The sequence below is a fragment of the Callithrix jacchus genome, chromosome 5, assembly GCF_049354715.1.
Source record: "Callithrix jacchus isolate 240 chromosome 5, calJac240_pri, whole genome shotgun sequence".
NCBI classification, from domain to species: domain Eukaryota; kingdom Metazoa; phylum Chordata; class Mammalia; order Primates; family Cebidae; genus Callithrix; species Callithrix jacchus.
In genome coordinates, this window is record NC_133506.1 from 24,981,085 (window position 1) to 25,006,823 (window position 25,739).

The following is a 25,739-nucleotide window of genomic DNA, read 5'->3' on the forward strand; positions in this document are numbered from 1 at the left end:
CAGGGGGTGACACTCAGACAGTAATGCCGGTTCACCTGCTCCTAATAGGCCTTGGACCTGAGGTTGGGGGACCGCTACCCTATAGTAAAGCCCCTTGCTCGGCCAAAATGCAAACCTCCATCAGGTCAGGAGCAAAGAGACAAACCAAGATTGAGAGAATCTAAATAAAGAAGGCCTGGAATATTCAAAAATGTTAAGATTAGGACAAATTCCCCCTGACCCCTCAGGACTCTGGGCAGACCCTGAAAGTCCTATAGCCACAGCCAAAGCCTAGCACCATCTGCATTCCTGGGACACACCGACTTTGGTTTCCACAAAAACAGGCCACATGTTAGTAGCATGATTATTTTATTATACACTTTATAAAAAACAAATGCCCAGAGACATACACCGCTCCCTTGCCCACCCCCATGGCCACTAGGGAGGCAGCTCATATCTTTCCTAATGTAGATCTTACCACACTGTTTCCATATATACCAGTAGATACTTCTCTCCCTTCAAATATTTGTATCTCAAAAAAGGAGGTGCAAAGAGTATATAAAGATAAATTTTCTTGTTGTTATAGTACAAACACCAGGTGACTACAAGGGGCAAAACAAAAACATAAACCCCACCTTCAGTGAGGAATGGAAGGTCTGTCACCTGCCTCAAGTAGCTGAATCACCTGCTGTGACTGGCACCTCCCTGACATTCACGGGTTTGTAGGGACATGGCCCAGGTGATTGTTTCTACTTGTTTCCAGAAGGCACATGTCTCCTATATCCTTTCTTAGTAACTAACTAAAGATGAACTACAGGAGAACCCAGTATTTAGATTCTGCCCAGAGGTATTAAATGCACAAGGAAAAATTAGTTATGTCCAAGTAGCAAGCAGTATTTTTAAACCAACATGGTTAAATGTTAAGATTTGTAGAAATCAAAATATTTATTCACATAATTTTAAACTAAAGTTGAAGCTAATAGATCGTCCGTGGTAATGATTTAAGTGCAAGTGATGCTTGGCTTTCACATTCATGTCCTTTCTTCAGAGGGAAGGCTTATCAGTTATTCTTGAACAAGTCAATACAGCTCTGCAAAAGGGAGACATTGTTCTGTGGGAAAAAAAGTCAAGGCAGACCAATGAATGACTAAAACTTGCCATATACCTGTAACAACAGAAGTCTACCAACACAGCTTTTCATGGGAGATTTAAAGTCAGCCAGAGTGAGCTGGCCCTTCTCTTCATTAAATCCCAGGTGAACTGCAACGTACCACTCATACCAATTTCACGCAGGAGAGCTCCTCTCCCTCAGTGGATAAACCTACCAGCCCAAGAGCTGACGTTCAGTGCCTCTGCCCTCACCGGCTTGCTCCCAAATGTGAGCCTGGCTTACTTTAACTTCTGAGATGCTATGTAAGTGAGTCGTTCTATGAAGGCGAAGGCCTTGGAAAGACAATAAAAGTTGCTAGAAATTAGGCCTGGGAGAGGTAGCTCAGGTCTGTAATCCCAGTGCTTTGGGAGACCACAGCCGGTAGGTGGAACACCTGAGGTCAGGAGTTTAAGTCCAGCCTGGCCAACCTGGTGAAACCCCGTCTCTATTAAAAAAAAAAAAGTTGCTAAAAATTAGTCATGGGTAACATTATAAATGAGACTACAAATAAAGAACAAATGGCTCCCATCAGCTAAGTACCACGGAGGATTAACACCACAAGGCCACCCCGAATGCCTGACCACACTGGGTTAGTAAGTTGGGAAACGACTTACCTTGGCATGTTTTATTTCCAGTTCAGACATTTCAACTAGATTCTTTCTAAATGCTGCCACTCTCTTCCGTTTGAAATTTATCAGTTCTACAGGAAGAAAAAATGTTTATGAAACCAAGAAAAACTAAATAATTTCCATGGTCACTTTAACTACCAAATGGCATTCTTGAACATGTGATGTACCTCACTCACACCTCTAAGTACCAGTGACTGGGGCCAGGGCTGGAAAAGGGGTGATGGTGAGCCACATACTTCACCAATGGCTTGTGAAAATGCTTCTCAAAAGACATACCAGGTGCAAACAATGCTCAGCATCACTAACCATTAGGGAAATGCAAATTAAAACCACAATGAGATTACCTCACACCTACTAGAATGGATTTTCTGAGAAAGATGAAAGATCAGTGTTGGCAACAATGCAGAGAAAAGGGAACTCTTCTACACCGTTGCTGGGAATATGAATTAGTACAGCCATCATGGAAAATGGTATAGGGGCTCCTCAAAACACTAAAAACAGAGCTACCATATGATTCAGCAAACCCACTTCTGGGAATATAACAAATTATCTCAATGGGATATCTGCACTTCCATGTCCACTGCAACATTATTTACAACAGCCACAATACAAAATCCATTGAGAAGTGTCCACTGATGGATGAACAAAAGGTAGTAGAGACATCTAACACTATTCAGCCTTTAAAAAGAACAAAATTCTGTCATATGGGACCACATGGATGAGCCAGAACAGAGAAAGACAAACATTACATGATCTCACTTATTAGGTAAAATCTTAAGGTGAACTCCTAGAAGTCGAGAATAGAATGATGGTTATCAGAGGATGAGGGTGGGGTGCGGGGGTAGATGGGAGTAAGAGAATAGGTACAAGGATGCAGCTAAACTCGAGGAATAAATTGCGACATCTACTGCACAACAGGTGACTACAGTCAAAAACGTATACTAAAACAGTACATTTCAAATGCATTACCAGTGAAAAAGATATTAGCTTGATCTAATAATTTCACATTACATACATATATCGATCGAAGCATCACACTATTTCCATAAAGGCAATACAGTAACTTGTCGATTAAAATACTTAAAACATCTTAAAATCCAAAACTGTGAAAACTGCTACTTGTATTCAAGACAGGACATGCTTCCTTTTCACCTACTCCTGCCAACAGAATTCAAGATTAAAGACCTATTGGAAATTAGAACAAACCAAGAACATGCAGGCCTCGCCCAAATTCCTTTATCAGCTCCCTGCCTTCCTCCAGACCTACACACACTCTGGGGCTCCATACGCTAACTATTCACTGCCTGTGAAACCAGCCCTCACCCACTGACTCAACTACAGTCAGCTGAGGTACAAGTCTCAGAAAGCACTTGTACCAAAGGCAAACAGGTTAAGACCCACCAATCTCAGCATTCTACAGAACTTTACACTCTTACATAGTGTACCTATCTTGCTTTTGAAGAGAGGATATAATCAACATGGGCAAAAAGTTTAGGCAGTAAAGACAGACCTAAATTGGCATCTTTTTAAAGCTTTGTTTTTTAATCTCCTCTAAAATTGCCAGAGCCATGAAACTGGCCTATAAGATTTCAACTCAGTAGTTTTGAAGTGTGTAGTTTCCTTGAAAATTTAAGTTAGTTTTAAAAAGAAAGCAGTCATTTTTTTCAGGAACAGGGTAGCACAAAACTTTGGAAGAATACAAAAGACAGCCTCAGAGCCTGTCTACACGACATTTGCCAGGAAGCTCTGTGCCTTACAGTTAAGGCACTCAGTGTATTATAATCCCAAACAGACGAAGACAAATGATTACAACTCTATATAAAGTCTATGTTCCCCCCAGGTAGCTTCAAGCATGTTGATGAACAGACCATTTCCAGATTACTCTACCACTGGGAAATAAGAAAGTTCACAGAAAGCTATGAAAGATAGTAATTTTTCATGGAAACATGACACTAGTCACATCCTGGGCAATCCATTCCAACATTTGCTCTGGCATGTTCCATGGCTCCTGAGAACCCAAGGGAAGATCCACACAATCCTCTTGGGTAAGGACTACATATTAAATGCATGTTCAATGGAAATGGTGAAAGTCCTCTGCTCAGAGGACTGAAGTGGATACAGCAAGAAAAACCCTGTGGACATGGACCAGACTTATGATCCCTGAAACTTGCATGTGTGTGCAATGGCATGCATGTACACATGCACATAACATTTCCTAGTTCAGTCCACTCAAGGGCACAGAAGCAGAGATACCCCAAAACGATGAGCATACTCAGACGCTGGTAACTATTCCTGAAGAAAAAGAACTGTGGCTCCTTGAAGAAATGGCCAGTTTCTAGGCTGGAGTAGAGAGTAAGATTAGCATAGACTATTGCTCTAAAAAAATGGAGGATGGGGTGTTACACCCACATGCCAGCTTAATGGTGCTCCTACTGGCAAAGTCTGGACAAGCATCAAATCACTTAGTAGGATAATAAATTCTAAACCATTTTAAAAACTAAAAATCCATGACTCTAATAAAGAAGATAATGGACATTTCTAAGAGAAGAGAAGGCTCTTTTTTGTAGTAGGATGCCAGGTGTCAACTTGGGCAGGAAAGCTTGAGCTGGAGATGAGGAAAACTGTCTTTTTGCAACCATCAGAGTAAAGGCTGGTTTAGGCAAGAATCATCAATACATGCTAAACCTTGGAAGGAAGTCTGATGAAGAGCAAGATATTTACATGGTCTTAAATTGCTTTTCCACAGATTGATGGGGGTTAAAATAGTTAACTATGCTGCAGAGAAATTGGATTTGGATAATATCTGACTGCGTAATCAAAACTACCACTACAAATGAAGGAGAGACAGACACACAATGTTTCCTCAGAAGTGACACCCCAAGGGCTTATTACTTCTGCCAGGAACCCATAAAACCAGATCTAAACATGAGGAAACAAACCAGCCAAAGGTGAGAAATACAGTGTTTGGAAAGAGATTCTCTGAAAAGACTGCTATCATTAAAAACTAAGAACTATTCCCTAATAGATAAGATAATGAGATGCATCCTACACTGGATCTTGTAGACAACACCAGGACAAACATGAGAATACAGATGGCACACTCACTGTATGTAGAGTTAAGTTTATCACATCAAATAAGTGTGCCGTAACTATACAAGAGAATGTCTTCAGTCTTAGGAAATACATGACGTTTTTAGGGCTAAAAGGAGTGTGCTGTATGCAACGTGATCTCAAATGGTACAGAAAAACCAGGTGTGCAACGCTTGTAAGCACACAAAAGCCATGAGGGTGACTATGCATGTGCAAGTGACAAGGCAGATGGCATACAGTGCTGACACTGGGTGAATGCTACAGGGGTGTTTTTTGCACCATTTGTGCAATTTCTCTAAGTCTGAAGTTATTTTCAAAGAGTACAGAAAGAAAAATGTCCCTGCTCAACCTTCTTTTGCAGATTCAGAAAGCTGTTCAAATTTCTGGCAGCACTCCTGCTGGTGTGCCTCAGCCAACTTGACATCTTTGCTCTTTAACCGGGCCTTATCCAGAGCTTTGTTTGAGTTCTCATAGTCAATGAGGGCTTTGGTGCGTCTGTATAAGAGATCCTGGGAAAAAAAAATAAGAGGTATACGTACTAAAATATCTAAACCAGTCTAAAGAATAGCCCAAGTGACAATGTGCCACCTGAGATGTTAGGTGGTAACAATCTACCTCTATACCTTCTCTACCCCTATTTTTAAATCTCCAGCTTCAGCAGGGATGAGCAACACTGATAGCTTTGTTGAGAGCTTTTTTAGAATTCCTTATATCAAGTGACTACCCAACAGTAAAAATAGGACTATTAGGCCGGGTGGGGTGGCTCAAGCCTGTAATCCCAGCACTTCGGGAGGCCAAGGCGGGTGGATCACGAGGTCAAGAGATCGAGACTATCCTGGTCAACATGGTGAAACCCCGTCTATACTAAAAATACAAAAAATTAGCTGGGCATGTTGGTGCACGCCTGTAATCCCAGCTACTCAGAAGGCTGAGGCAGGAGAATTGCCTGAACCCAGGAGGCAGAGGTTGCAGTGAGCAGAGATCGCGCCACTGCACTCCAGCCTGGGTAACAAGAGCGAAACTCCGTCTTAAAAAAAAAAGGACTATTTTTTCCAGTTAATTCAATAAATAAAGGTAACTTTAAAAAAGTAAATATTTTTGTATTAAACACATATATAGTCACTACTGGGTAACTCAAGTTGAGTGCTGCTAAAATATAACTGGGCAATGAAGTAGCAAGAAACATAACCCTACCCTGCAAATCCTGCTCCTTCTGGTAATCTACCCTGGAGATCCACTTAGTCAGTCAGATCTAAAGGTTCTTTGCAATCTTTTTTCAAGACTTAGTCTTGCTGTCACCCAGACTGGAATGCAGTGGTGCGATCTTAGCTCACTGCAACCTCTGCCTCCCAGGTTCAAATATTTCTCCTGCCTCGGCCTCCTGAGTAGCTGGGACTACAGGCACATGCCACCATGCCCAGCTGATGTCTGTATTTTTAGCAGAGATGGGGTTTCACCATGTCGGCCAGGCTGGTCTTGAACTCCTGACCTTGTGATCTACCCACCCCGGCCTCCCAAAGTGCTGGGATTATAGGCGTGAGCCACCACGCTCAGCCTCTTTGCAAGCTTACAACACAGTAGAAGTTACCTCAGTATCTAAATTCAGCAATTATGATGTATAGATTATACATTTAAAAATAGGTGAAATAATGAAAGATGGGTGAAACTATTAGACCTATTTTTGTATATACTCAAAAACTCTTTAGTGACCTCTTAATTTCATGAAAGTAGAAAATAAGCTAATAAAAATCGTGTTTTTAAAAACTCCAAGATTCAGAAAATATGCCAAAGGGCAAATTAACTAAAATAAAATTACATGATGGGGGAACAAATAAACTTTTACTCTTTTACTTTCTGATGACATTTCAGGATCAGAGGCTTATCTAATTTTATTTAGCCCGATTTAATACATTTCACATAAAATTAAAACATATTCGTTTAGACCAGTGCAGACAGTGAAGAGTGCATGTTTCATTCCCAAAGATTATTCTGTCTGCTTACCACTTCATCTATCTATATATATTATAAATAATGCTTTACAGCTCAAAGGCTACAGGGATACTTGCAATTCAATAAAAACTCCCAAACCTTCTCTGCCCCAGAAATAGCCCTTTCTGCATGTTATGTCCCATATCGATGACCTAGAATACCTCAAACTATTACCTGTCTACACCACACAACCCCTACAGTGCTGTCAGATATACCAGCTTATAAGGATACAACGCCAGATGTCATTTATAAAAACAAGTCTGATAAATTTTTATTTTTCCCCTTTGCATAAAGCAACTTTTTAAACAGACTTCTTGTCTTGTACTGCTCCGATAAGCTAAGCAACTTCTTTTCCTACCTTAGCAGCTTCAATGTTAAGCATGTAGTATCTGAGGAGCTCTGTTAGCTTCAAATCTTCATCTGATGAGACTCGACCCTCTACTTTCTATATAGAAAAGGAAAGGTCACCATCAAGGCAGAAAGCTACAGGTTATATAATATACATTATGAAGACCAACACAAAAATCCTTACCCTAAGTTTTTCAAATAGCTCAGCAACCTTCAATAGGTACCTGGAAGTAACACATAATTTGGGCTTAAGGTCTTAAATCACCTATAAAATATGATCTTACCAGTGTGCAAGACATGAATGGGTTAACTCAGGAGTCCTAGCCTTTGGCACTTTAGCATTAATTTAAAAGTAGTGCTCTCACTTCAACTGGCCCAAAATAATAGAGAGAATGGTCATAAAATTACACACATTTACAGCACCACACTCAGTGGTAAGTGTAAGCCACCAAACAGCCTCTTGGTGTCCCTTCTGTTATCCTGCCATGTATCCAAATATTCTTATTAAATGCCAATGCTGTGTTAAGCAAGGTCAGGTTTAATGAGCTCTGCTATGGGCATCCCAAAGCAGTAAGTACATTAATTCATCATGGTTCTCCCATTAGCCTCTCAATTTCAAGTCAGAAGTAGTATCACCTGTTTTGCCAAGCCTAGATATTAAGTAAAATATTGCCTTACACTAGAAATGCCCAGGATGTAGAAACTGAAACACATACATAAGAGTGAAAATGGAAAGATTTTTAATTCAATGAATGAATGTAATTTCAGAAAACTGTGCATCAAACTGGCTGTGTATCAGACTGAGGTCATTACATTATTCTTCAGACCATCATAACCAAATCTCTTCGAGATCCAGGGACAGAGGCACATGTTCTCAGGATCTCCTGGGGCTGCATCCCAGCCCAAAAAGGTGGTCCAGGGCATCACCAGGCAAAATGGCAAGCGCCAATCGCCAGGTAAACTCTCAACCCCCAAAACTAAAGCAAACAGGCTTTTTAAGTGTGACAGAAACTACTGCTTTGACCACATTAACCTTATTTGTTTATGTATAGAAGAGGCCAAGTCCCCTACAATTGTGTTACAAGTGTCTTATATAGAGAGAACATGTAAGATGAGTGCTGGAGACTTGCCTTAGTGAGCTTGTAACTCCAGAGCAGGATGGAAACCATGGTAGTCTTTACTCATTTATGCTTTTAGTTAAACCACTCAGCACTCTTCAATTAAGTTAGAGGAAATGCTTTTCCAAAAAAACTTACTTTTTGATGACTGTGGGCTCTTCTAAAGCCAGGCTATGTAAGCAGGCTGCAGTGTGGATGTAGTCATCGGCAACATCTGCAGAAACAAGGACAGCTCTTTTTATCCCAACAACAGCCAGGCTCATCAGCAAAGCTCTAAGTTACTAATGGTAAATGATACTTACTTTTATGAGATCTGGTCATTTTGTCAGCTTTCACACAAGAATCTTTGATCCTATTGTAATAGTTAATAAGGAAGTTCTTCTCTTGCTCAAAGAAGTCATCTACCTCCTAGAAGAAAAAATAAAGAACCAGACATTTCAAGAATGTGAAAATATACTATCCATGCAGCCTTTTATATTTATCCAAATAAAAACATATTGCTTAGAAGATGGCAAATAAACATGAATACAAAGTTTAACCTCTACAGATCAGGGAATTACAAATTTACGATACTACTTCTTAACCAAAGCTGGCAGAATATGTATACAGAAGAACCATTTAACAATCACCAGTAAAACGGCATCCTCTCTAACACCCAGCAATTTTACACTGGCACAATGGTTCTACCAGGTGGAACATGGCCACTTAGCTGTTGACACCTATCTGTGTGATAATGAGTTTTTTTCCTCTTGACTTGGTCACTTTCAGACTGGGAGGAAATCCTGATTATCTGGTAGACACTGGCAAAGGATGCCAATGCCAAACATCCCATAATGCCTGGATACAGGACAGTCCCAGACACCTTAAACTGCACCAAGTTTAAGTCCGAGTTTCCAAATTCCTAATGATGCCTTCTCTACTTAGCATCTGTATTCTGGGCTCCCCGGAGTGGCAAAGCCAGATCTACCAGATGGTAAGTGTAAGGGTAACTCAGTTACAAAGGAATGAGAAGGCCTCAGAAGTAAGGAAGGACAGTGTAGTTCTGAGAATGGCATAAAATACGATCTTGTACTTTATTTTAGAAATTAACTGAGAAATCTCCCTGCTTATAGAAAAGGAGAAAATGAAGCCAAGCGTGGAAAGGTTCACATTGAGTTTCCTGGGAGAGAACAAGGTGCTTTGGGAAATAGGTGAAAACTGAGTAAGTAGATGAAAATTACCAAAATTTGAAGAAAACTTACATTTCTTGTAAGTTAACCATTTGTTCCACAAGTATCTCTTTCAAAGAAAAGATTCCCAATTAAGTCAAAAAATTTTCACAAACAGCCAAGCCACTTACCTTAACTCCAGTAAAAAGGACTTCGTCAGCACTTTTCACCACGCTTTTGAAGAAGCCACCAAACATCTCTTTAGTATTTTTCCGCCTAACACTTAGCTAAAGGAAGAAAATTCCAAAGAACAGTTTATATGGTATGTATTTTTCTAGGTTCTTTTAAAGAAGTTCTGACTAACATTTCAAGGAATCCTTTTCATTAGTATGGGCAAAAGCATAAAGTATCTTTAATTCTGCCTTAACTTCCAAGCTTAAAACATCTCATGGCTAAACCTCAACAAAGGTAGGTCATCTAATTCTAAAAGACTTAAGAGATTTTGAAAGACTGACTAGAAGCTAAGTCTTAGTGGCTCTGAAATCCTTGGGAAAATTACTGTTCTATCCATATTAAGTAGCAAAAACCAAAACATGTTAAAAAGAAAAACAGCGTAACAGTCATCTTTCAACAAAAAGCGTAGCCAGGAAGAAAATAAATTTACACTAATTTTAATTCCTTTAAAATGAAATTAGTTAAGTTCGGGATTGTTAAGAAATTAAGGGATGTTTGGGATTGTTAATCTCTTAAAAAGAAACCTAGCTTTTGGAAGGGGAAAGGCAAAATTTTCTTTAAGCAGAGTTTTACAAAAATGTCTCACAATGAGGAAAAGCAGCATCTAAAAAGGTTTCCATTGTGTCAGAAATTTCAACACTTTAGTCAAGTTTTTAGAAACTATCAAGTACATTTTGAAAGTATAAACATTTGAAATGGCCCATCAAAAGAGAACTAAAATGCCTTACATCCTGATCATATTCCAGGAAAACATGAAAGTTGCGATCTTTACTGAGAACAGGGTGAGAAGCAAGCCGCTGAAGAAAGACTTCATGGGAGGACACAGTCTTCTTAAAAACAGCAAGATATTCACTGGAAAGAGATGTACACATGGCATTCAGTTGGCACAGCTCAATTACCTGACCAATAAATACTACTCCTGGTTAATTCTATGGCTCTGCTCATGCCACCAATGCAACTGGACCACACAGTGTTTCAGTATAACCTGGCGTCTAGTTAGATAAATAAGGCAGTTGACATTTTTGAATCTGTGGAATAAGCCTATGGAGGAAAGCAATGCTATAACTGGGTTTGACGGATACAGTCCATGGGCTCCCAAATCTACAGCAATTACTGTTATTTAGTAGCCATACAACATCTGTTTCTTTAAAGCAATGAAAACCCTTTAACTCTGAAGCCTGAGTATACAATACTGCATGAGTTTAAGGAAGCTGAAAATTAACAGAAATTGTAAAGCAGGTCTATCTCAACCTACACATTAAAGGTCACTTTAAAATTGCTAATGGTAAAAACTTGGGTCTGTTATGTTCAGTGTGCCTCATTCCCCAGAGCTGATAGCCACTCAGTGTGTGCTAAATGCTTTCAGTGCCTGGAGGTTTGAGTGCTGCCCTAGATGACACAGGGGTTTGGGGAGGGGGAGATGATAGCAGAAGAAGGGAGGGGTGAGTACTTTTCAGCTAAGGTGAGGAAGTACAAGGATAGATTCTAAAGAAACTTTTCAAGAATCTATTTTTGTTTGAAAAAAATTAAATGACAGGTTGGGCATGGTAGCTCGTGCCCATAATCCCAACACTTTGGGAGGCTGAGGCCAGCAGACAGGTGAATTACCTGAGATCAGGAATTCAAAACCAGCCTGGACATCACAGTGAAACCCTGTTTCTACAAAAATCCAGCTACTCCAGAGGCTGAGGCGGAGAATGGCTTGAACCCGGAAGGCAGAGGTTGTAGTGAGCTGAGATCTCACCACTGTACTCCAGCCTGGACAGCACAGCAAGACTCTGTCTTAAAAAAAAGCTCATGTAACAGCATTCATTACAATTAGTTTCTTCTAAACTTCTGGTAACCAAGCTTCAGAAAGAAAAGCCTTGTCCATTTTGAGCAATTTATAAAGACATAAAAGTTTATTTCCTCACCATGCCAGACTAGCATCCCTAATAAGTATGCTCTACATATGAGAAAAAAACAACTAGTCTATCAGGTATTAGTGCCAATGGCCTCCAACGAATCAATGTGTGAAGTACAAAGACCATGTCCCACACTATGCAAGATGTACTACTTGTTTTAGAAAAGGACACTAGGGACCTAATTAACACCTACACTTAAACAAAGTTAAGTCAGGTTCTTCTACTCTGTATATAGCACCACTTTTCTTCTTCTCAAAAGACAGAGCCCACCAAGAAAACCCACTTACGCTTCCAGTTCTTGTTTCATCTTGGCAAATTCCTCTTTGGTCATAGACCCTTCACCTTCTCCTAGTTTCTGCATCTTCTCTCGAGGACCATCGAAGTCAGGCTTTGTAGGAGCAGGCGGAATCTGCAGCAGAGGCAGGAACTCATGAGCCTCTTGTCCCAGCAGCGAGGTTTTCTAGTTGGTGCCTCATTCTACTCTTGCTGGTCCACAGGAGACAACCACTCCACTCCTGTGGGGCTATTTAAAAGTCAACTTCTATTTTTTTCTTAACCTTATTTCTTCTGGCCATTTAAAAGGAAGTGTCTTCCTGAGAGTTGTGTATTTTTAACCTTATACTGGCCATTTAAAAGGAAGTGTCTTCCTAAGAGTTGCGTATTTTTAACCTTATACTGGCCATTTAAAAGGAAGTGTCTTCCTGAGAGTTGTGTATTTTTATTTTAACCTTATACTGGCCATTTAAAAGGAAGTGTCTTCCTGAGAGTTGTGTATTTTTAACCTTATACTGGCCATTTAAAAGGAAGTGTCTTCCTGAGAGTTGTGTATTTTTATTTTAACCTTATACTGGCCATTTAAAAGGAAGTGTCTTCCTGAAAACTGCGTATTCACTTTGATGGCAATCATTTGGTCAGTTTATCTATTACAGACAATCATTCAGAGCACAACAGTGTCTGCATTGCTTCAATGTTGGCCTAAAACTAGTATAATTAATGCTAAAACACCAACGATTAGTCATCAAGATGATAAAGTCTCTAGTATTCCAAAGGGATTTTTTCCTAATCCCTAAGGATAATCAAGAGCTCTAATTTTGAATGAACAGAACATATCTAAATATAAGCTTCGTACTAGTTTCATTTAATGATAAGAAATCATCATTTGGACAGATTCTTCAGTCTGCCTGGCAGGACAAAATCCATGGAAATCTCCTTTAAATCAGCTAAGTCTCTGTTCCCGCAGCCAAGAATTAATGATCAAGGACTTTTGTTTTTGGAAAACAGAATCTCACTCTGGCACCCAGGTTGGCGGGAAGTGGTGTGACCTCGGCTCATTGCAACCTCTGCCTCCCAGGTTCAAGTGATTCTGTGCCTCAGCCTCCCCAGTAGCTGGGACTACAGGTATGTACCACCACACTCAGCTATATTTTTGTATTTTTAGTAGAGATAGATCTCAGTATGTTGCTCAGGCAGGTCTTGAAACCCTGAGCTCAGGTGATCCAACCACCTTGGCTTCCCAAAGCGCTAGAATTACAGGCATGGCCTCCTTCAGCACTTTTTGAGAAATCTTATCACATACTATTACCAATACTAATGTTTCCTAGAAATCAATTCTACTGACATTGGAAACAACATACCATAGAAAAACCAAACCTAAAGGTAAATAAGACTAAAGTCATTACACTGTTTACACCCTTTTACAACATAAATAATGTAAGCCTGTATGCATCACCGCAAAGCTGTAACACTATTCCTTCACATATATTTTCCACTAGACCAAGTTAGCAAATGCTGTAGTAGGTAGATGAAATTAAACTTTTCACAATCTATTATTTTTAAAAAAGTGGATATAAGTCTCTTTAAACTAAATGAACAGCAAGGCAGAAAGAACTAGCTTATTTAGTTTTCTAAAACACTCACAATAAGCCCGGCGTAGTCTGTTGTTTCAATAAGAGTGTCATGTAGCCACACGAAGTCTTCATGTTGCCTTGTAACAGAAAACTCTGGGCTCTGAAACGTGGGCAGTGTGGTCTGTAAGGAAGGAAAGACGTTAACTGGTCACCACCATGTTCTGATAAGTGGATTAAGTTTCCTGGGCTCCACAGTGGGAACATTCTGCATAATACATCATGATATGATCCAGTAAAGAAGAAAGCAGTAATACACGATCTCCTGTCATGAAAGTAATAGCTAAGATTCAATCTGAACTCTAAGGATATTCCCCCCAAATTCCAACTTACTGAATGAAGCTTGCAACAAATATCCAATAGAAGAATCTACTGGTAGAAGTTCAGTTCCAGGAAGGTAAATCACCACCCTATTTTTTTGTTTGCTTTTGTCTATTTTTTTGTTGTTGTTGTTTACATACATTTTTGGAACAGGGTCTGGCTGTCATCCAGGCTGGATCACAGTGGTACAATGCTGACTCACTGCAACTCTGCCTTCCAGGCTCTCAAGCCATCCTCCCACCTCAGCCTCCTGAGTAGCTGGAACTACAGGTGTACGCTACCACATCCAGCTAATTTTTACATTTTTGAAAGAGACAGTTTTTTTGCCATGTTGCCCAGGCTCAAGTGATCTGCCTGTTTTGGCCTCCTGAGGTGCTAGAAGTACAGGTGCAAGCCACCCAACCTGGCCCCAAATTCTACTTTTGTAAGTCTGAATTTGGCCGGGCACAGTGGCTCATGCCTGTGATCCCAGCACTTTGGGAGGCTGAGGCAGGCCGATCACAAGGTCAGGAGTTTGGGACCAGCCTGACCAACATGGTGAAACCCTGTCTCTACTAAAAATACAAAAATCAGCCGGGCATGGTGGCACATGCCTGTAATTCCACCTACTCAGGAGGCTGAGGCAGGAGAATCGCTTGAACCTGGGAGGCAAAGCTGAGATCACACCATTGCAGCCCAGCTTCAGTGACAGAGCAAGACTCCATCTCAAAAAAAAAAAAAAAAAGGCCTGAATTTACCCCCAACTTATGACAAAACAGAAAAATAAATTAAAAACAAAACAACAACAACAAAAAACCTCTTAGCTTTAACTTACTACAGTTCTAAAAATTGTCCCTGGCTTCCTTCCTTTTCACTCCAGTGAATGCTGACTTCACCTTCTTTGATCAGCTCAGGCTGAAAATTATGTCACCAGTCTTTATACTGCCTCAGAATAACTGAAGTATGCTATTCAAGCCACCCTGGCCTTAAGAAAAAAGACATGTGGGAAAGGTCCTTCCCAATTTAGTAAACACTGAAAAAACAAGCTACAGAGAGAAACTTCCCTTGGATGCAAATTAAAAACAAAGGTGGGGCCAGGCATAGTAGCTCTGGCTCCCACTTTCAATCCCAGCACTTTGGAGAAGTCGAGGTGGGTGCATCACCTGAGGTTGGGAGTTTTTGAGACTAGTCCGGCCAATATGGTGAAACTGCATCTCTACTAAAAACACAAAAACTTGCCGGGCGTGATGGTGTACACCTGTAATCTCAGCTACTCTGGTGGCCAAAGCACAAGAATCACTTGAACCTGGAGGCATGGACTGCAGTGAGATAGATTAGGGAGCTTCTCACTTAGCAATTGTGCTGCTCTATAAACACCAGCTGTTTCAAGCTCAGGGAACCTCTTAAATCCACTGTGAATAACAAGGCTGCAAGCCGGCACTGTATGTGCTACCACTGTGTACTACTTACCTTTGTATGCACTGTAAATTTGACCCTATCTCTCTCACTGAGCGCATCTGGTATGTCAATTTGAAGCGAGGGATCAACATTCAGGTCCACGGATACAGATCTCAGCTGAAATACATTTTTTGAGTATTAGTTCCAAACTCACTCGGCCCTAAAAAATTATTCCAAAAATGAGAAGTAGTTATTGAAAAGCAGCTGAGACATTTCTAAGTTTATTTGAAACTGAAGGGAAACCTGCTCTTCAAATGCATTGGTATAAACAATATGCATTTAGTCTTTTCTTCAAGACTAAAAACTTATGTACTTAACCTCTAAAACTTGTAAATCTGGTCAATCTGCTACAAAGACTAAATACATTCACTAAAAGCACATGGATTACTTAGAAGTTTTAAGTACTTCCCTTTTTCCTTAAGCAGTATGTATTTATCCTTCTGAAAGCCAGAGGGAGCCTGCAACAATGGCTTTCCTCAAAGAAATAAAAGCGCAAGTAGTCACCGGAAGTTGATTTTGACACCAGCTATTAGTAAGATCACAACAGATACTTTAGGGCCTTCACATCTCATCGTAAGTACTTTCCTTCCAAATGAATTCTTGATGACTCCTATGAAATATCTGCTTGTTTGGCTTAAATTTTCACATGCCCATTTGTGAGATATCTGCAGGCAAAGATAAAGCTTCAAGGTCAGAGACTTCATTTGATCATAACTGTGACTCCAGCTCTGGCATGTTTTCTGATAAGAGCTTCCTTCCTTCTGCTAAGTTAACACTGGGGAAACACAGCCTTTCAAAATACCTCAAACCATTAACTGAGATGTGATTGCAGAGGGATACCCACCACTCTACTGATCTTATGCTTATCTGTAAAGGTCAGTCAGGCCAAAGAATAGGAATAAAGAGAGCAAGACACAAGAAGTAGCCATGGACTCTGGAGGAGACATAAGATAGCTCACAGAGCACAAGAACTGCCACCACATTCCTAAAGAGGTCACAAACCCTGACTTTTAGCCCTGCTCAACTGAATATACTGACAATTCCATTTTTGCTCACTGCAAGCCCAGCAAACTCAGTGAGCCTGTGAACTCCACATGGGATACCCTTGGAATTCAAATAGGAGGACCCAAGGGGGATGTAACCAAGTAAATGGGACTCACTTAAGCACCACAGTCAAAGCTACAATGGATACTACCAGCTGCTTTAGCTGCTGCTTTTTGTTCCACTTAATAATCATCTTCTGTTTTTGTCCTTTTTCCCATATGCCCAACCATGCAGAGGTAACACACCGGGACTAGATAAACGTATTTTTTGTTTAAGAATGCGATCAAGACAAAAAGAAGAAAACCACTAGGTCCTGAGTGACTGCAACCACAGCATATCAAACATCCAAGCTTCACTAGCAGCCATTTTTGCCTAGACGTTTTACTCTAGGCTCCCTGTGCAGCAGTGCTAGCGGCTTCGCGTTTCGGTCCTCGGACCTGGCAGCTGCTTTTGGTGCTAAACTGCTAGGAAGCCCCTATCGGCGAGCTTGTTGGAGCTTGAACCCATTGTCACCCCTCCGACTCACCAGCAAAAAAAAAAGGTTGAAGCAGACATCTTACTCTAGGAAGGTATTCAAGCAAAAATCCAATCGCTTGACGTGATAGTCTTAACCACCAAATAAGCAAATAATTCAATTCTGTATTTGGGCCTTAAAGAACTGTCTCAAAGAGAACACCGGCAAAATTCCCTCAGCATCCAGGCTATCACCAACTCAGCGTCCCCCAGTAAGAAGTTAAATGAACTTTCTCATACTGCAGCATGTAGCCCTCCAGATGAGCCAAACATGAATAGAAAGTTGTGAAATGGTTAGAGCTAAGTCAGCATCTGTATCCTTACTCAGGAAGCACCAAGTATGACTGGAAGTTTAGCTCCTTCTCATGCTTAGTCAACAAACCTACTCCGCAGTGCTACAGAACTTGCTACATAATTACCAGGCTCTATTCTTCTGCTCACCTGCCTTGCTTCCATCCTCCTAAGTTTGAAGCACCCACAGTACTCCTTAGCCCTGCTGGCAAACTCTCTGACTTAGGCCACAGAAGTTAGTATGCTTACAGTGGCCGTTTATAGCAGTTGGCCTCAGAATCAAGTCTGTCCTTGGGCATGCCAGACCTTTGCCATATAAAGTGTTACCTCTTTTCCAGATCCCTTAGTCACCTGTAAGAATCAAATTGAAAACATACCTACTCTCAGATAATGTAATTATTTAAGTTTTAAAACTGACTTTTGGCTGGGTGTGGTGGTTCACGCCTATAATCCCAAGCACTTTGGGAGGCCAAGGTGGGAGGACTGCTTGAGGTCAGCAGTTAAAAAAACAACCTGGGCAATATGATGAGACCTCATCTCTATTTAAGAACTTAAAAAAATTTTTTTTTAGAAACCTGACTTTTGTACATTTCCCTTGAAACTACTGCCTCACGTATTCAAAGTTCCGGGTAAAGTTTCAGTCCATGATGAACTTCCCCACCAGACCAGTCCTTACTTACAACATGGATTATAATCAGCCTTCATGGTAAATGCCATCTTGGCTGACTGCAACCTCCATCTCAAGTGATTCTCCTGCCCCAGTCTCTTAAGTAGCTGGGATTACAGGTTGTCACCACCATGCCCGGCTAATTTTTGTATTTCTAGTAGAGACAGGGTTTCACCACGGTTGATCAGACTGGTCTCAAACTTTTGACCTCGTAATCCATCCACCTTGGCCACCCAAAGTGCTAGGATTATAGGCATGAGTCACTGTGCCCAGCCCAACTCTGCTTTTACAGATATTGGCTCTCATTCCCTAGCCATTGGTTCTCTCCTTCCTGTAATTCAGGCCACCAATATAATTTCTTAGTCCCACAAAAAAAAAAAAAACAAAAAAAAAAAAACTAAGGACTTCTAACAGAAGAGCAGTCTACTAACATAGCTAATAGCTGCTACTCAGGCATCAGCTTAATAAGAAACTAAAGGGTCACAGCAAGTGATCAGATTTTCACCACTCATCTTTGTGAGATGGGACCCACAGGGCCCCATCCCTGCTGACACCAACCATTCTTACCCATAGCCTGCCAATACACAAGCAGTTCACAGTAGAACACTGCAGACTGCAGGGCATATGCAGGCTAAATAGCCTCAAGTTCCTAGAACAGGAACTGAGGCTTGGAAGGAGGTCAGTGCAGCGCACTCAGCGAATGGATAAACTGATTCATCATTTCACAAGGCTGCAAGCCCATGCACGAGTGGAATTAACACGGAACCAGAGTTGAATTACTGCCTTAAATATCTAATGCATGTCAAGAAATGCATATAACTACTAGATACTGAAATTATAACACTTTCAAAGGAATTCACAAAGCAAAAGGATTGAATTACACTATCTGTAAACATCTCCTTGCAGAGAAATCCTATTGGGAATCAACACACCACTGCTAAGAAGAAAAGAGGTCCAACAAATGAATAACAAAAAACCAGCCAGACAGCATGATTCTTGTCTGTAATCCCAGCACTTTAGGAGGCTGAGGCCGGAGGATTGCCTGAGCCAGGGTTTGAGACAAGCCTAGGCAACATAGCGATGTCTTTAAAAAAAAAATCAGATAGGCTGTGGCCTATACCTTTAATCCCAACACTCAGGGAGGTTGAGGTGAGAAGACCACTTGAGCCCTGGATTTTGAGTCTGCAGTGAACTATGATCAGACCACTGTACTCAACTATGATTAGACCACTGCACTCGAGCCTAGGAGCAGCATGAAACTATCTCAGAAAGTAAAAAACAGAAATTCCAGTTTCCTTTATTCAGAGCTAAAGCCCTTTACATACTACCCAATCCCTTAAAGGCTCCCTCCCAAAAGTTTGCTAGTTTACCAAGTTAGCAAACCCTTTTTTTTGTAGCAGAGTTTCACTGTCACCAAGGCTGGAACAAGCCCTCTTTGACAAAGCTAACATGGTCCATATTACTCATGTGGATGAGGGAGTTTTTAAGGACGTTCACTGCCCTCCTTTCATGGTCTCACTTCACGATCAACCGAGACGAACAGGAAATAGGAAACAGGTTTGGACATTTCTTTCACTCTTGAGTTTAAGGTCTGAGTCTGAGGTAGAGCAAATTTCCCAAATCATTCAGATGTAAATATTCCAACACTCAAGCCAGGGGCCCATTCAGGAAGCTAAGTGCTGGAGGATGGCCTGAACCAGGAATTCAAGACCAGCTTGGGCAACACAGTAAGACTGTCTTGAGAAAAAAAAGAGTTCTAAACAAAATAAAAACAAGAATTCAAAACAAAATTCATGAAAGATACGGGAACGGCAGAGGAAGAAGTCCAACATTTTATCACCAACCAGCTACCAAGTACCTATCAGCACAATATCCTGGCTTTGAAGTGCTCTTGAAAGAACAAGGGAAAACCCTGCAAGGGGAGCCATCTGGATTCGTATTCCTCACCATTTACCACGACTAGAATGCTTGTGTGTGCTCTTCAGAAACTGAGCTTTTCTCTCCAGACTATATAGGAGTACCTAAAAAAGTTATGCCAAAATGTAAAAACGGGAAGAGTCAAGCCAAGGACTCCCATTTCTAAACTTAAGTTCAGTCTCGATTGCCCCTCAAACTGCGACTTACACACCCTCCTTAGGTACTGTTTGCCTTTAGGCAGCATATGAAGGTATGAAGCAGTGTGACAAGTTCCAAGTCTCTTTTAGATCTCTTCAGAGCACCTCAATGGCCAATCAGAAAATAGGTATTATGGGTGAAGAACCTACTTTTTGGAAAGTTAGATCATGTAGAGAAAATTTATACTTAAAAAACAAAAAAATCAGGCCAGCCACGGTGGTTCACTCCTGTAATCCCAGCACTTTGGGAGGCTGAGGCGGGCAGATCACTAGGTCAGGAGTTCCGAGACCAGCCTGAGCAACACTGTGAAATCCTGTCTCTACTAAAAATACAAAAATTATTGGGTGTGGTAGCATGAGCCTGTAATCCTGAGGCAGGAGAATCACTTGGACCCTGGAGGCAGACTGTGCCACAGCACTCCAGCCTGGGTGACAGAGGGAGACTCTGTCTTAAAAAAAAAAAAAAAAAAAGATCAAATTTACCACATTCGGGTGAGATGAAAGATGTCCTACTGCCATCTTCCTTTACAATTTCAATAAGAAAAAGCAGAACTTTTAAAGCTCTGAAATAGTCTTTTCTCACAGTTGGGGTTGTTTCCTTAAATACTACTTATAACTTCACTGCATACTTTTTTGACCCCTGGCTATTTGAGACATTCAGAATACTAGCCTACAGAACTGTTCTCACCTAATCTGCTCAAGCAACAAGACCCTGATAATAAAGACGGCAAAATGTTCAAACAGCAGGATTTTAAACCAAGTTCCCCTCTGCAGCACAAGAAACTCAGGTTTCTAGCGTCCAAAGCCTGCATGCACTTCACTCACAAACAAAGCCCTCCCTTTGTAACGGTCAAACACCCGCCACCTTTTGATAAGGTTCCTCAATACTGGTGGAAAAGCTTAATTCTCACAAAGATATCCAACAATGCTAATTTTTACATGGCATGTTATATTTCCTTAGGTAAGATTAATAGAAAATCTGAAAAATTTGCAACAAGCACACAAATACTACCTTCTGTAACACAACCTGACCCTACCATCACACCATTTTAGAAGGAAGTCCATTTAAAATAGTGATTCTCAAACAGGCAATTTTGACTTCTTATCATCACCATCGGAGGGGAGCAGACTGCATCCTAGCAGAGGACAAGAACATCACTAACACTATCAACAAAACTGATCAAGCCAAAATGTCAACAGTGTCACCCAGGTTGAGAAACAAAATTTTATAAAGCTCTAAATTAGATGCTCCCACCTCCCTCCACCCAATCTCTAAAAATAAATAAATAATTAGATGATCACTAGGCCTTACCAAATTAGATTTTACGACTCAGAAATAATTCTACAAAATTTACAGCTGGCTGGATGCGGCGGCTCATGCCTGTAATCCCAGTAGGGGTGAGACAGGTGGATCATGAGGTCAGAGTTCAATTCAACACCAGCCTGACCAATATTCTGAAACCCTGTCTACTAAAAATACAAAAATTAGCCAGGCATGGTGTTGCGTGCCTATAATCCCAGCTACTCAGGAGGCTGAGCCAGGAGAATTGCTTGAACTCAGGAGGCAGAGGTTGTGGTGAGCAGAGATAGCACCACTGCACTTCAGCCTGGACGACCAGAATGGGACTGGGGCTCGGGGAGGGGCGTTGCACAGACTTATAGCCTTGACTAGGCACAATGGCTCACGTCTGTAATCCTAGCATGTTGAACTAGAGTTCGAGCCTGGGCAACATGGCAAAATCCTGTCTCTACCAAAAAACACAAAAACTAGGTGGACATGGTGGTATGTGTCTGTAACCCCAGCTAACTCAGGAGGCTGAGATGGGGGGATTACCAAGGCTAAGTGAGCTGTGATCATGCCACTGCACTCAGGCCTGGGTGACAGAGCCAGACCCTGTCTCAAAAAAAAAAAAAGGCTTTTAATTTAACCATTTCTACCTATGGCCAAAAGAATGTGAGCAGACCATGACCTTTTAGAATATTCACGAATGGGTACCTTAAAACACTGAGAACAAGTTACTGAACTGGAACTAAGGCGTGGGCAGCTTGGCATGTCATACTTCCCGAACTCAGAAAATAGTTGCAAATGTAGCGTAAAGTTTCAGTTCACAAAATTTGGTAAGTCAGGACTTGCTGTGGTATTGGTCACAGTTCAGGACTGTTCCGATACTAACAAATTGCACTCTATCCTAGCTAACAGAGAATAAAAACACCCCTAGAGGCAGCTTCCACTCCCAGAACAGTAGTACTTTAAACACTCCTGACTAGGTATGAGGTCAGGTATTATTCACCAAAGTCCATGTAACCAAGCAGTAAGTTAAGGCCAACTTATTACCGTCAAGGAAGGTGAACCCCCTGGTTAAAAACAGCACTAGACCGGATGGAAGTATCACCTAGTCCTTCAATACAAGTTTCAAGTTCCCTGCAGGGCTTTTCCGTTCCATGTGCTCAACTTGCTTCAGTCCATTCACCATCATAAAGCAGAGAAACCTAAAGCTGTTCAGAATCAAAGGTCCCAGGAGGCAGTCAGGATTCCCGATGCTGTTAAACATGATTTGCCACAGGATTGACAAACTAATGGTAACATGATTCAACCTCCATGGATTCATGAGTGGGCACCTAAACATGGCGCCCACCTACTTAATGTCTTTCTGCAAACCTAGAAGGTACACATTCTTTTTATGAGAACAAGGGTATTTCTGCATAATCTCCAATTATTTCTTCCAACCCACTAAAAATTCCAGTCATCTGAGAACTCCCATCCGATCAGGGTGGGAGAAGGGAAGACAGTTCTATCTCCTTGGGTGTCATAAAGTTTTCATTCTGGTTTTCAGGACCTAGACTTAGCAAAACCCTAGTTTTCTAAATTTTAAAATTGAAAAACAGGCTGGGCACGGTGGCTCACACCTGTAATCCCAGCACTCTGGGAGACTGAGGATGGCAGATCACCTAAAGTCGGAGTTCAAAGACCAGCCTGGCCAACATGGTGAAACCCTGTCTCTACAAAAATACAAAAATTAGCCGGGCATGGTAGTGGGTGCCTGTAATCCCAGCTACTTGAGAGGCTGAGGCAGGAGATCGCTTGAACCCAGGAGGTGGAGGTTGCAGTGGGCCGAGATCTGCCATTGTGCTCCAGCCTGGGCAACAGTGAGAAAAAAAAGAAAACCATCTTTCTCATTAGCAGAGAACCAGTTAGGAACTAACTTAACCATGCATCTCTCCCCCTGAACTATATTTTCTGAAGAAGACAAACCCAACACCTTCTGCTAAAGAATGTAACATAATAGTGCCTGGCTACCAGACACAGCTTGACAGGATCTTCCCTTTCAGTTTTGCAGAATTAGCCAAAATGAGTATTGGACTAGAATCCAAAACCCCGAAGAATCAGGGTATGTCCTCCTACCTTATTAGTGGGGCTTAACTCCATCCTCAGGGTAAATTATCGGGAGGGCAGTTAAACATTTTAACACAAAAAACATTTTAGTTGACTAATGAAACTGTATTAAGGCAAGAAGAGGCTGCCCAGGACTTGGTTTCCCATTATTTCACACTTGCCTCAAACTGTCTTTCAGTTAACACCACCTAGACCAGACCACAGCAGGGAACCAGCATTAGCAGAGATCAGAAAACAAAAATAAAGCCAGGCATCAGGGTGATTATTTCGTTTTATTATCTCCTTATTCCTGTCATTTAAAGAGGAAAACAAAGCCATATAACTCTCTTCACCACAGATACGGACAAAGTTTCTGCAGTATCTAAAACCACCATCCTCCAATTTTGCTGGAGGATCAGGGTGGTGGGAAAGTCAAGCTGCAGGCCGGGCTCGGGCCCCGGAATCCCAGCACTTAGGGAGGCCGAAGCGGGCAGATCATGAGGTCAAGACCAGCCTGACCAACATGGTGAAACCGCGTCTCTGCTAAAAACTACAAAAATTAGCTGGCCATGGTGGCGCGTGCCTATAATCCCAGCTACTAAGGAGGCTGAGGCAGAAGAATCACCTGAACCTGGGAAGCAGAGGCTGTAGTGAGCTGAAATTGTACCACTGCATTCCAGCCTGGGAGACAGAGCGAGACTCCGTCTCCAAAAACACACACACACACACACACACACACAACAGGTGCAATAATACTGTACTATCAGACTGGGGTGAAGCAATCTAGTCCTTTTACCTAGCTGACTCTGAATCAAGACAACTAAAAGAAATGTACCAGAAAGAAAGAAAAAACAAAATGCTAAGAAAATCCCCATCTAGTGTATCTACCCTTTATGGACAAAAGTACCTTTATAATGTTTTACAGTGAATCGTGGTCTCAAGTTTCCACTTTCAGTTTTAGTAATGAATAACTTTCAAAGAAAACACTCTCAACAAGACCCTCCGGTACACAAAGCTCTATTTCAGCAATGACCGAAACAATGACACCTTTGTTGTAACAATCCAGCCGCTTTGAAACTTTGGTATTTACTTAGCAGATGAACAAGTTTCTCTATATAGGTGCCTTTGACTTCAAGAGATGTGTAAGACGGGCTCCAAGTTACATTTTAGAGAGCCTTGTATTTTTAGACGTTCTTTTTCATCTATCAGAAAAACTTACGGTGATGATTCCCCATGAAAGGTTGTGGCTCACGAACCATGCATCACAAAACTAACAAGGAAAACTTGAAGAACCAGTGAAAGAGCGGAAGCTAGTGTCGGAATCTTCAACTGGCTACGGTAATCTCGATTTATTGCATTAATAATCCTCTAGACCTCAAGATACACGTGGCCTATAGATAGTTATCAATGGACAAGACTTAAAAATAAAACCCAAGTTCAGCAAGTATTTGAGCACCTGCTAAAAATTACACAAGTCCCACAACAACACATTTAGCGTTTCTAAAGCTGTTAAAAAGCATGTTCGGAAACTTCATGCAATTTCCCAAGTTGTTTGGGCCAAACACACATGTTTTCTCAAAAGAAGGGGGGGGACATTTTGAGGGTAACAAAGCAAACTGGTCTGTCGCATGTTAAGTGAATTTCTTGTTCACCTACAGGTCACCGCGAAGTCAAGCTAGGTTTTAAAAGGAACACATTCTGGGGTCTCCACGGATCAGCTCTACAAGTCCGCTCGGTATGAGCGCCTGGGCCGGGGCTAAGGTCCCGCGTCTCTGCTGCTATCCTCAAGAGGGAATCCGAGAATACACATACAGGGGTTCCCCAGGGCAGCCTTCAGCGAAGACGAGGGAGAGGGGCTGCCCGGGTCTCACGGGTGTTTCCAGCGCTGGGGATGGCCGCGCGCAGCGAAGGCCCAGGGGCGCGCAGGGCCAAGAATGTGGCGACCCAGGAGCTCGCGGGGCCGCCCGCCCTGGAGCCTGAGGCGGGGAGGACCTCACCTTGCTGCAGTCCTCCTCCTGGTGCTGCAGCAACTCGGGAACCGCGGCCATGACGACGCGGGACTCGAGCAAGGGCCGCCTGGCTGTGCGAGGAAAGAAGAGGCTGGACCGCCGCCGCCTGGGCGCCTCTCAGGGGCGGCCACGGCCCCGCCTCCGCCGGCCTCCCTGCCCGACGGCAGCAGGAGGCCTCCGGACTCCGCCACCATCCCAGCTGCCCCGGGAGCAGACGAGCAAGGCGCCACGTGCTCCCCCAGAGCGGCCTCCCAGTCCCCGCTGCCGTCCATCTTGGAGCCGGGCAAAGACGCCACGCGGGGCCTACCCTTGCTCCGCTCCAATAGGAGTCCGCCGACCGCAGGGCCGCGACAGGGACGCGAAGCCACAGACACTCTCCCACCACCGCGCGTCTAGAGAAAGACTGCGTTTCGGTGCAGGAGGATTTTATTACTCAGCCCGAGTCCAAGATGGCGGCGAGCGCTGACGTCACCAGAT

General features: G+C 42.1%; 1 protein-coding gene and 1 non-coding gene across 8 annotated transcripts; both read right to left on the bottom strand.

Annotated features, from left to right (window-relative positions):
• Positions 1 to 331: 331 nt before the first annotated feature.
• Positions 332 to 25,664, bottom strand: SNX5 (sorting nexin 5). 7 transcript variants are annotated; one of them, XM_035298418.3, is made up of 14 exons: positions 25,570 to 25,664; positions 25,251 to 25,333; positions 15,264 to 15,368; positions 13,507 to 13,617; positions 11,877 to 11,998; positions 10,414 to 10,537; positions 9,643 to 9,738; positions 8,606 to 8,711; positions 8,442 to 8,517; positions 7,370 to 7,409; positions 7,196 to 7,282; positions 5,198 to 5,357; positions 1,744 to 1,829; positions 332 to 1,090 (listed from the first exon to the last, which is right to left on the bottom strand). In XM_035298418.3, the coding sequence occupies exons 2-14, from the start codon at positions 25,299 to 25,301 to the stop codon at positions 1,040 to 1,042; spliced, it is 1,215 nt and encodes a 404-aa protein (XP_035154309.3). In that variant the 5' UTR covers positions 25,302 to 25,333; positions 25,570 to 25,664; the 3' UTR covers positions 332 to 1,039. The 7 variants fall into 7 exon arrangements, with proteins under 7 accessions (XP_035154309.3, XP_078227551.1, XP_078227549.1 ...); XM_078371425.1 differs by lacking the exon at positions 25,251 to 25,333; XM_078371423.1 differs by lacking the exon at positions 11,877 to 11,998.
• LOC118154372 (small nucleolar RNA SNORD17) lies at positions 18,256 to 18,492 on the bottom strand. The gene has a single exon (XR_004744239.1). It is a non-coding gene; the product is annotated as a small nucleolar RNA SNORD17 (small nucleolar RNA).
• Positions 25,665 to 25,739: the final 75 nt, after the last annotated feature.

Excerpts from the sequence above, each read along its gene's own strand:
- SNX5 (XM_035298418.3), bottom strand. The coding sequence starts at position 25,301 with ATGGCCGCGGTTCCCGAGTTGCTGCAGCACCAGGAGGAGGACTGCAGC. Across the intron at positions 15,369-25,250 it reads AGGAGGAGGACTGCAGCAAG|CTGAGATCTGTATCCGTGGA; the intron begins GTGAGGTCCTCC and ends AATGTATTTCAG. Across the intron at positions 7,410-8,441 it reads GAGCCCACAGTCATCAAAAA|GTACCTATTGAAGGTTGCTG; the intron begins GTAAGTTTTTTT and ends TGTTACTTCCAG.